We start from the raw sequence: 11,888 nt of genomic DNA on the forward strand, positions 1-11,888 counted from the left end.
GGGATAAAGAGGTATCCTCTGGTCTGTTCTCTTACCCCTGGTCTGTTCTCTTACCCCTGGTCTGTTCTCTTACCCCTGGTCTGTTCTCTTACCCCTGGTCTGTTCTCTTACCCCTGGTCTGTTCTCTCTCCCCTGGTCTGTTCTCTCTCCCCTGGTCTGTTCTCTCTCCCCTGGTCTGTTCTCTCTCCCCTGGTCTGTTCTCTCTCCCCTGGTCTGTTCTCTCCCCTGGTCTGTTCTCTCCCCTGGTCTGTTCTCTCTCCCCTGGTCTGTTCTCTCTCCCCTGGTCTGTTCTCTCTCCCCTGGTCTGTTCTCTCTCTCCCCTGGTCTGTTCTCTCTCCCCTGGTCTGTTCTCTTACCCCTGGTCTGTTCTCTCCCCCGGTCTGTTCTCTTAACCCTGGTCTGTTCTCTCTCTGGTCTGTTCTCTGGTCTGTTCTCTCTCCCCTGGTCTGTTCTCTTAACCCCCCGGTCTGTTCTCTTAACCCTGGTCTGTTCTCTCCCCGGTAACCCTCCCTGGTCTGTTCTCTTAACCCTGTCTGTTCTCTTAACCCTGGTCTGTTCTCTCTCCCCTGGTCTGTTCTCTCCCTGGTCTGTTCTCTCTCCCTGGTCTGTTCTCTTAACCCTGGTCTGTTCTCTCCCCTGGTCTGTTCTCTCTCTGGTCTGTTCTCTTAACCCCGGTCTGTTCTCTCTCCCCGTCTGTTCTCTTAACCCTGGTCTGTTCTCTTAACCCTGGTCTGTTCTCTCTCCCTGGTCTGTTCTCTTCTGTTCTTAACCCCGGTCTGTTCTCTCTCTGTTCCTTAACCCTGGTCTGTTCTCTCTCCCTGGTCTGTTCTCTTAACCCTGGTCTGTTCTCTCTCCCCTGGTCTGTTCTCTTAACCCTGGTCTGTTCTCTCCCCCTGGTCTGTTCTCTTAACCCTGGTCTGTTCTCTCTCCCCTGGTCTGTTCTCTTAACCCTGGTCTGTTCTCTCTCCCCTGGTCTGTTCTCTCTCCCCCGGTCTGTTCTCTCTCCCTGGTCTGTTCTCTTAACCCTGGTCTGTTCTCTCTCCCCTGGTCTGTTCTCTCCCCGGTAACCCTGGTCTGTTCTCTCCCCCCCGGTCTGTTCTCTCTCCCCTCTCTCTCCCCCGGTCTGTTCTCTCTCCCCCTGGTCTGTTCTCCCTGGTCTGTTCCCCCCTGGTCTGTTCTCTCTCCCCTCTCCCCCTGGTCTGTTCTCTTACCCTGGTCTGTTCTCTCTCCCCGGTCTGTTCTCTGGTCTCTCTCTCTCCCCGGTCTGTTCTCTCTCCCCCTCCCCCTGGTCTGTTCTCTCTAACCCTGGTCTGTTCTCTCTCCCTGGTCTGTTCTCTTAACCCTGGTCTGTTCTCTCCCCCTGGTCTGTTCTCTTAACCCTGGTCTGTTCTCTCCCCTGGTCTGTTCTCTCTCCCCTGGTCTGTTCTCTCCCTGGTCTGTTATCCCTGTTCTCTGGTCTGTTCTCTGTTCTCTCTCCCCGGTCTGTTCTCTCTCTCCCTGGTCTGTTCTCTCTCCCTGGTCTGTTCTCTCTCCCCCCTGGTCTGTTCTCTCCCTCCCCGGTCTGTTCTCTCTCCCTGGTCTGTTCTCTCTCCCCTGGTCTGTTCTCTCTCCCCCCTGGTCTGTTCTCTCTAACCCTGGTCTGTTCTCTCTCCCCTGGTCTGTTCTCTTCCCTCTGTTCTCTTCCCTGGTCCTCTGTTCTCTTAACCCCTGGTCTGTTCTCTCCCCCGGTCTGTTCTCTCTCCCCTGGTCTGTTCTCTCTCCCTGTTCTCTCCCCCGGTCTGTTCTCTCTCCCCTGGTCTGTTCTCTCTCCCCTGGGTCTGTTCTCTCTCTCCCCGGTCTGTTCTCTCTCCCCTGGTCTGTTCTCTCTCCCCTCCCCGGTCTGTTCTCTCTCCCCCGGTCTGGTCTGTTCTCTCTCCCCCCTGGTCTGTTCTCTCCCCTGGTCTGTTCTCTCTCCCCGGTCTGTTCTCTCTCCCCCGGTCTGTTCTCTCCCCCGGTCCCCTGGGTCTGTTCTCTCCCCCCCTGGTCTGTTCTCTCTCCCTGGGTCTGTTCTCTCTCCCCTGGTCTGTTCTCTCTCCCTGGTCTGTTCTCTCTCCCCCTGGTCTGTTCTCTCTCCCCTGGTCTGTTCTCTCTCCCCTGGTCTGTTCTCTTCCCCTGGTCTGTTCTCTCTCCCTGGTCTGTTCTGGTCTGTTCTCTTCCCCTGGTCTGTTCTCTCTCTCCCTGGTCTGTTCTCTTAACCCTGGTCTGTTCTCTCTCCCCGGTCTGGTCTGTTCTTCTCTGTTCTCCCCTGGTCTGTTCTCTCTAACCCTCCCCTGGTTCTGTTCCCCTGTTCCTGGTCTGTTCCCCCTGGTCTGTTCTCTCCCCCTGGTCTGTTCTCTTAACCCTGGTCTGTTCTCTTAACCCTGGTCTGTTCTCTCCCCTGGTCTGTTCTCTTAACCCCGGTCTGTTCTCTCTCTCCCGGTCTGTTCTCTCCCCTGGTCTGTTCTCTCTCCCCTGGTCTGTTCTCTCCCCTGGTCTGTTCTCTTAACCCTGGTCTGTTCTCTCCCAGGTCTGTTCTCTTGGTCTGTTCTCTCCACAGTTTGAGTGACACTAAATCTCTGAACCGGTCTGGGAGAGGGCGGTCTGTTCTTAACCCCGGTCTGTTCTCCCTGGTCTGTTCTCTCCCCCCCCTGTCTGGGTCTGTTCTCTCACCCCTGGTCTGCTTCTGTCTACCTGCCCTGGTCTGTTCTCTCACCCCTGGTCTGAATCACCCCTGGTCTGTTCTCTCACCCCTGGTCTGATTCTCTCTCCTTCTGTACTCCTGCCCGTCTGAATCAGATCTACAACAGATTCTCTGAGTGAGTAGAATCAGAACTACAACAGATTCTCTGAGTGAGTAGAATCAGATCTGAACCGGCAACAGATTCTCTGAGTGAGGAGGAGATCTACAACAGATTCTCTGAGTGTAGAATCAGAACTACAACAGATTCTCTGAGTGAGTAGAATCAGAACTAGAATCAGAACTACAACAGATTCTCTGAGTAGTAGAATCAGAACTACAACAGATTCTCTGAGTAAGTAGAATCAGAACTACAACAGATTCTCTGAGTAAGTAGAATCAGAACTACAACAGATTCTCTGAGTAAGTAGAATCAGAACTACAACAGATTCTCTGAGTAAGTAGAATCAGAACTACATTTACATTTTTACATTTAAGTCATTTAGCAGACGCTCTTATCCAGAGCGACTTACAAATTGGTGCGTTCACCTTATGACATCCAGTGGAACTGCCACTTTACAATAGTGCATCTAAATCTTTTAAGGGGGGTGAGAAGGATTACTTTATCCTATCCTAGGTATTCCTTAAAGAGGTGGGGTTTCAGGTGTCCCTGGAAGGTGGTGATTGACTCCGCTGTCCTGGCGTCGTGAGGGAGTTTGTTCCACCATTGGGGGGCCAGAGCAGCGAACAGTTTTGACTGGGCTGAGCGGGAACTGTACTTCCTCAGTGGTAGGGAGGCGAGCAGGCCAGAGGTGGATGAACGCATTTGGGTGTAGGGCCTGATCAGAGCCTGGAGGTACTGAGGTGCCGCTCCCCTCACAGCTCCGTAGGCAAGCACCATGGTCTTGTAGCGGATGCGAGCCTCAACTGGAAGCCAGTGGAGAGAGCGGAGGAGCGGGGTGACGTGAGAGAACTTGGGAAGGTTGAACACCAGACAGGCTGCGGCGTTCTGGATGAGCTGTAGGGGTTTAATGGCACAGGCAGGGGAGCCCAGCCAACAGCGAGTTGCAGTAATCCAGACGGGAGATGACAAGTGCCTGGATTAGACCTGCGCCGCTTCCTGTGTGAGGCAGGGTCGTACTCTGCGGATGTTGTAGAGCATGAACCTACAGGAACGGGCCACCGCCTTGATGTTATTTGAGAACGACAGGGTGTTGTCCAGGATCACGCCAAGGTTCTTAGCGCTCTGGGAGGAGGACACAATGGAGTTGTCAACCGTGATGGCGAGATCATGGAACGGGCAGTCCTTCCCGGGAGGAAGAGCAGCTCCGTCTTGCCGAGGTTCAGCTTGAGGTGATGATCCGTCATCCACACTGATATGTCTGCCAGACATGCAGAGATGCGATTCGCCACCTGGTCGTCAGAAGGGGGAAAGGAGAAGATTAATTGTGTGTCGTCTGCATAGCAATGATAGGAGAGACCATGAGGTTATGACAGAGCCAAGTGACTTGGTGTATAGCGAGAATAGGAGAGGGCCTAGAACAGAGCCCTGGGGGACACCAGTGGTGAGAGCACGTGGTGAGGAGACGGATTCTCGCCACGCCACCTGGTAGGAGCGACCTGTCAGGTAGGACGCAATCCAAGCGTGGGCCGCGCCGGAGATGCCCAACTCGGAGAGGGTGGAGAGGAGGATCTGATGGTTCACAGTATCGAAGGCAGCCGATAGGTCTAGAAGGATGAGAGCAGAGGAGAGAGAGTTAGCTTTAGCAGTGCGGAGCGCCTCCGTAATACAGAGAAGAGCAGTCTCAGTTGAATGACTAGTCTTGAAACCTGACTGATTTGGATCAAGAAGGTCATTCTGAGAGAGATAGCGGGAGAGCTGGCCAAGGACGGCACGTTCAAGAGTTTTGGAGAGAAAAGAAAGAAGGGGTACTGGTCTGTAGTTGTTGACATCGGAGGGATCGAGTGTAGGTTTTTTCAGAAGGGGTGCAACTCTCGCTCTATTGAAGACGGAAGGGACGTAGCCAGCGGTCAGGGATGAGTTGATGAGCGAGGTGAGGTAAGGGAGAAGGTCTCCGGAAATGGTCTGGAGAAGAGAGGAGGGGATAGGGTCAAGCGGGCAGGTTGTTGGGCGGCTGGCCGTCACAAGACGCGAGATTTCATCTGGAGAGATAGGGGAGAAAGAGGTCAGAGCACAGGGTAGGGCAGTGTGAGCAGAACCAGCGGTGTCGTTTGACTTAGCAAACGAGGATCGGATGTCGTCGACCTTCTTTTCAAAATGGTTGACGAAGTCATCTGCAGAGAGGGAGGAGGGGGGGAGGATTCAGGAGGGAGGAGAAGGTGGCAAAGAGCTTCCTAGGGTTAGAGGCAGATGCTTGGAATTTAGAGTGGTAGAAAGTGGCTTTAGCAGCAGAGACAGAAGAGGAAAATAGAGAGGAGGGAGTGAAAGGATGCCAGGTCCGCAGGGAGGCGAGTTTTCCTCCATTTCCGCTCGGCTGCCCGGAGCCCTGTTCTGTGAGCTCGCAATGAGTCGTCGAGCCACGGAGCGGGAGGGGAGGACCGAGCCGGCCTGGAGGATAGGGGACATAGAGAGTCAAAGGATGCAGAAAGGGAGGAGAGGAGGGTTGAGGAGGCAGAATCAGGAGATAGGTTGGAGAAGGTTTGAGCAGAGGGAAGAGATGATAGGATGGAAGAGGAGAGAGTAGCGGGGAGAGAGAGCGAAGGTTGGGACGGCGCGATACCATCCGAGTAGGGGCAGTGTGGGAAGTGTTGGATGAGAGCAAGCGGGAAAAGGATACAAGGTAGTGGTCGGAGACTTGGAGGAGTTGCAATGAGGTTAGTGGAAGAACAGCATCTAGTAAAGATGAGGTCGAGCGTATTGCCTGCCTTGTGAGTAGGGGGAAGGTGAGAGGGTGAGGTCAAAAGAGGAGAGGAGTGGAAAGAAGGAGGCAGAGAGGAATGAGTCAAAGGTAGACGTGGGGGAGGTTAAAGTCGCCCAGAACTGTGAGAGGTGAGCCGTCCTCAGGAAAGGAGCTTATCAAGGCATCAAGCTCATTGATGAACTCTCCGAGGGAACCTGGAGGGCGATAAATGATAAGGATGTTAAGCTTGAAAGGGCTGGTAACTGTGACAGCATGGAATTCAAAGGAGGCGATAGACAGATGGGTAAGGGGAGAAAGAGAGAATGACCACTTGGGAGAGATGAGGATCCCGGTGCCACCACCCCGCTGACCAGAAGCTCTCGGGTGTGCGAGAACACGTGGGCGGACGAAGAGAGAGCAGTAGGAGTAGCAGTGTTATCTGTGGTGATCCATGTTTCCGTCAGAGCCAAGAAGTCGAGGGACTGGAGGGAGGCATAGGCTGAGATGAACTCTGCCTTGTTGGCCGCAGATCGGCAGTTCCAGAGGCTACCGGAGACCTGAACTCCACGTGGGTCGTGCGCGCTGGGACCACCAGATTAGGGTGGTCGGCCACGCGGTGTGGAGCGTTTGTATGGTCTGTGCAGAGAGGAGAGAACAGGGATAGACAGACACATAGTTGACAGGCTACAGAAGAGGCTACGCTAATGCAAAGGAGATTGGAATGACAAGTGGCCTACACGTCTCGAATGTTCAGAAAGTTAAGCTTACGTAGCAAGAATCTTATTGACTAAAATGATTAAAATGATACAGTACTGCTGAAGTAGGCTAGCTGGCAGTGGCTGCGTTGTTGACTTTGTAGGCTAGCTGGCAGTGGCTGCATTGTTGACACTACACTAATCAAGTCATTCCGTTGGGTGTGATAGTTTCGACAGTGCTGCTATTCGGGGGCTAGCTGGCTAGCTAGCAGTGTTGATTACGTTACGTTGCGTTAAAAGAACGACAATAGCTGGCTAGCTAACCTAGAAAATCGCTCTAGACTACACAATTATCTTTGATACAAAGACGGCTATGTAGCTAGCTATGTAGCTAGCTACGATCAAACAAATCAAACCGTTGTACTGTAATGAAATTAAATGAAAATGTGATACTACATGTGGAGCGAAGCGGAATGCGACCGGGTTGTTGAGTGAGGAAGTTCAATTCGGTGGACGTTGGCTAGCTGTTGGCTAGCTAGCAGTGTCTCCTACGTTAAGGACGACAAATAGCTGGCTAGCTAACCTTGGTAAATTAAGATAATCACTCTAAGACTACACACTCTAAACTACACAATTATCTTGGATACGAAGACAGCAAAGACAACTATGTATCTAGCTAACACTACACTAATCAGGTCATTCAGTTGAGTGTAATAGTTTTTAGTGCTGCTATTCGATAGACGGTGGACGTTAGCTAGCTGGCTAGCTGCTGGGCAGATAGCAGTGTAGACTGCGTTAGGATGACGAAATACGATAATTACGCAATTATCTTTGATACAAAGACGGCTATGTAGCTAGCTAAGAAGAAATTGCTAAGATTAGACAAATCAAACCGTTGTACTATAGTGAAATGTAATGAAATGTAATGAAAAGTTATACAACCTGCGGCCGAAGTGCGAATGCGACCGCTCGCTCCAACCCGGAAGTACTACAACAGATTCTCTGAGTAAGTAGAATCAGAACTACAACAGATTCTCTGAGTAAGTAGAATCAGAACTACAACAGATTCTCTGAGTAAGTAGAATCAGAACTACAACAGATTCTCTGAGTGAGTAGAATCAGAACTACAACAGATTCTCTGAGTAAGTAGAATCAGAACTACAACAGATTCTCTAAGTAGAATCAGAACTACAACAGATTCTCTGAGTAAGTAGAATCAGAACTACAACAGATTCTGAGTAAGTAGAATCAGAACAGATTCTCTGAGTAAGTAGAATCAGAACTACAACAGAGTCTGAGTAAGTAGAATCAGAACAGATTCTCTGAGTAAGTAGAATCAGAACAGCTTCTCTGAATAAGTAGAATCAGAAGTACAACAGATTCTCTAAGTAGAATCAGAAGTACAACAGATTCTCTGAGTGAGTAGAATCAGAACTACAACAGATTCTCTGAGTGAGTAGAATCAGAACTACAACAGAGTCTCTGAGTAAGTAGAATCAGAACTACAACAGAGTCTCTGAGTAAGTAGAATCAGAACTACAACAGAGTCTCTGAGTAAGTAGAATCAGAACTACAACAGATTCTCTGAGTAAGTAGAATCAGAACAACAGATTCTCTGAGTAAGTAGAATCAGAACAACAGATTCTCTGAGTAAGTAGAATCAGAACTACAACAGAGTCTCTGAATAAGTAGAATCAGAAGTACAACAGAGTCTCTGAGTAAGTAGAATCAGAACAGATTCTCTGAGTAAGTAGAATCAGAACTACAACAGAGTCTCTGAATAAGTAGAATCAGAACTACAACAGATTCTATGAGTAAGTAGAATCAGAACAATAGATTCTCTGAGTAAGTAGAATCAGAACTACAACAGAGTCTCTGAATAAGTAGAATCAGAAGTACAACAGAGTCTCTGAGTAAGTAGAATCAGAACTACAACAGATTCTCTGAGTAAGTAGAATCAGAACTACAACAGATTCTCTGAATAAGTAGAATCAGAACTACAACAGATTCTCTGAGTGAGTAGAATCAGATCTACAACAGATTCTCTGAGTGAGTAGAATCAGAACTACAACAGATTCTCTGAGTGAGTAGAATCAGAACTACAACAGATTCTCTGAGTAAGTAGAATCAGAACTACAACAGATTCTCTGAATAAGTAGAATCAGAACTACAACAGATTCTCTGAGTAAGTAGAATCAGAACAACAGATTCTCTGAGTAAGTAGAATCAGAACAGATTCTCTGAGTAAGTAGAATCAGAACTACAACAGAGTCTCTGAATAAGTAGAATCAGAACTACAACAGAGTCTCTGAGTAAGTAGAATCAGAACTACAACAGATTCTCTGAATAAGTAGAATCAGAACAACAGATTCTCTGAGTAAGTAGAATCAGAACAGATTCTCTGAGTAAGTAGAATCAGAACTACAACAGTCTCTGAGTAAGTAGAATCAGAACTACAACAGATTCTCTGAGTAAGTAGAATCAGAACAACAGATTCTCTGAGTAAGTAGAATCAGAACTACAACAGTCTCTCTGAATAAGTAGAATCAGAACTACAACAGAGTCTCTGAGTAAGTAGAATCAGAACAACAGATTCTCTGAGTAAGTAGAATCAGAACAGATTCTCTGAGTAAGTAGAATCAGAACTACAACAGAGTCTCTGAGTAAGTAGAATCAGAACAACAGATTCTCTGAGTGAGTAGAATCAGAACAGATTCTCTGAGTAAGTAGAATCAGAACTACAACAGTCTCTGAGTAAGTAGAATCAGAACTACAACAGATTCTCTGAGTAAGTAGAATCAGAACTACAACAGATTCTCTGAGTAAGTAGAATCAGAACTACAACAGATTCTGAGTGAGTAGAATCAGAACTACAACAGAACTAAATGTATGCTGTTTTATAATTCTCGTAGATATATTTGATGTCTTACACATTTATGCATTGGATGGTTCTTTCATCAAGAATGTTCCCGCCTATAAATATCTGGGCTTATAGCCTACAAAACTCCCTACATCTCAACTGTCTGGTGCCTACAGGGCAGTTTAGGACTTTAATGTTGAAGAAATGTAATGAATTGTAACTGTTGGATTTAATCTAAATGATTGTACAGTATTTGTGGCGTTTGAAGCTGTAGTGTTGATTCTGTCATTTGTATTTGTTGTATTGTTGTCCTCGGGGCACCATTGTAAACTAGACTCTGGTCTTAATGGGTTCCCCTGAATAAAATACATTCTGAACAAGTCAAATCAAAACCAACAGATTCTGTCTAGAGAAATTCTTTACCATAATGACCATTGAAACATGGCATATTTTCTATCACGTGTGCTGCTTTTTAAACCTTTCCATTTTGTTTCACGTAGGACAAAGATCCTGTTCCTCCTCCGGTTTCTGGCAGACAATGTTCCCGGCGTCGGACTGGTTGCTCGTAAGTGTTGACTTTTTATAGAAACCAAGTCTCTGAACATGGGATGGGATGCATTTGTTCTGTTGTTTACCTTATTGTTGGTGGTCCACTGTCTGCTGACATGCACTGTGGCTTCCAAATTCTGCCAGTCAATGTATTCATTGTCCTGATTGGCTTAACCTTATCCTCCACTTGTCCTTCCAGGCCCTCTAATGGATTACCTACCTGTCTGGCAGAATATCTACTTCTATAACTGGGGCTGAGGGCAAGAGGTGGTTGAAGGTCTCCTGGCCAGCTGGATAGGGATCGACACTAAAGAGGGAGACTCAGTAAAATACAGAGCCAGAGACACACAGGGACTCAAGTCCCCCACAGACTCACTGGAAACCTGTGCTGGTTAATCTGCTGTATTTCAACTGGGGACCCTCAAATCAGATCCAACATGCTGTTCTGTTGCTAGGGCATGCCAGAGTACCTTACTGATCCTTCTGTTCTGTTGCTAGGGCATGCCAGAGTACCTTACTGATCCTTCTGTTCTGTTGCTAGGGCATGCCGAGTACCTTACGGATCCTTCTGTTCTGTTGCTAGGGCATGCCAGAGTACCTTACTGATCCTCTGTTGCTAGGGCATGCCAGAGTACCTTACTGATCCTTTCGTTCTGTTGCTAGGGCATGCCAGAGTACCTTACGGATCCTTCTGTTCTGTTGCTAGGGCATGCCAGAGTACCTTACGGATCCTTCCGTTCTGTTGCTAGGGCATGCCAGAGTACCTTACTGATCCTTTCGTTCTGTTGCTAGGGCATGCCAGAGTACCTTACTGTTCCTTTCGCTCTGTTGCTAGGGCATGCCAGAGTACCTTACGGATCCTTCCGTTCTGTTGCTAGGGCATGCCAGAGTACCTTACTGTTCCTTCCGTTCTGTTGCTAGGGCATGCCAGAGTACCTTACTGATCCTTTCGTTCTGTTGCTAGGGCATGCCAGAGTACCTTACGGATCCTTCTGTTCTGTTGCTAGGGCATGCCAGAGTACCTTACGGATCCTTCTGTTCTGTTGCTAGGGCATGCCAGAGTACCTTACGGATCCTTCTGTTCTGTTGCTAGGGCATGCCAGAGTACCTTACGGATCCTTCTGTTCTGTTGCTAGGTTATGCCACAGTACCTTACGGATCCTTCTGTTCTGTTGCTAGGTTATGCCACAGTACCTTACGGATCCTTCTGTTCTGTTGCTAGGGCATGCCAGAGTACCTTACGGATCCTTCTGTTCTGTTGCTAGGGCATGCCAGAGTACCTTACGGATCCTTCTGTTCTGTTGCTAGGGCATGCCAGAGTACCTTACGGATCCTTCTGTTCTGTTGCTAGGGCATGCCAGAGTACCTTACGGATCCTTCTGTTCTGTTGCTAGGGCATGCCAGAGTACCTTACGGATCCTTCTGTTCTGTTGCTAGGGCATGCCAGAGTACCTTACGGATCCTTCTGTTCTGTTGCTAGGGCATGCCAAAGTACCTTACGGATCCTTGCCTTTTTGCATTCCCACCTTGTTCTTTATTTTTATAATTTGAGTGATTTCCGTCATATCTTCCATCAGACTGATCTTGAACCAGTGATTATGATGAATTGATGCCGATTGTGTGATTTAGTTTTCTCCTTTTGTAAACTGTACATTACCCAGTGGTGTTATTGACCCGAGTGGTAAGAGATATCTTTGGCACCGCTGGGGATGATCACCATCTTGTCAGTCAGTTTTGCTGTCTGTCACTGGGAACAATCCAATGTCTCCAGTTAAACAACCCACTACAGCCAGCCCTGATGGGTTCTGTGCAGTTGGTCCTACAGCATTACAGCGAATGACTGAGGCTGGTTGACGTTCTCTCTATGGGGCTGTCCTAATATCTCCTTTCTCCCAAAGTGTTCACTCCTTCCCACAAATCTAGATTGGCATTTGGCATGGGCTCGTGGGAGTTTCCACCATATTTCGTATGCTAGTCACTTCCTTTCGACTCGTTAATTGGAGGAAGGAGAGAATTGGGCCCTTCTGTTTGTCAGATTGTTCATTTGTTTTTCTTCCCACTGTGCCAATGTATGTGACCATGATATGAAATCTAACATTTGTATATTAAATATGCTGTATTCTAAATTATTGATATTAACTACCTAATTGTGTTCCTAATAGATGTACTTTTTAAAAAACTAGGCAAGTCGGTTAAGAACAAATTCTTATTTACAATGACGGCCTAGG

At 48.1% G+C, this 11,888-nt stretch overlaps 1 protein-coding gene across 1 annotated transcript in view; it reads left to right on the forward strand.

Moving 5' to 3' along the window:
• The window catches only part of pex16 (peroxisomal biogenesis factor 16), a 20,973-nt gene extending 10,715 nt beyond the window's left edge, over positions 1-10,258 (forward strand). The window contains exons 9-12 of the mRNA XM_065011193.1: positions 2,576-2,648; positions 9,048-9,073; positions 9,612-9,676; positions 9,860-10,258. Of these exons, the coding sequence (XP_064867265.1) occupies positions 2,576-2,648; positions 9,048-9,073; positions 9,612-9,676; positions 9,860-9,918 (223 nt within the window). The 3' untranslated portion in view covers positions 9,919-10,258. The remainder of the gene's footprint in view (positions 1-2,575; positions 2,649-9,047; positions 9,074-9,611; positions 9,677-9,859) is intronic.
• The last annotated feature ends 1,630 nt before the right edge of the window (positions 10,259-11,888 follow it).

This window comes from Oncorhynchus nerka, linkage group LG27 (genome assembly GCF_034236695.1).
Source record: "Oncorhynchus nerka isolate Pitt River linkage group LG27, Oner_Uvic_2.0, whole genome shotgun sequence".
In the NCBI taxonomy this organism is placed as follows: Eukaryota; Metazoa; Chordata; class Actinopteri; order Salmoniformes; family Salmonidae; genus Oncorhynchus; species Oncorhynchus nerka.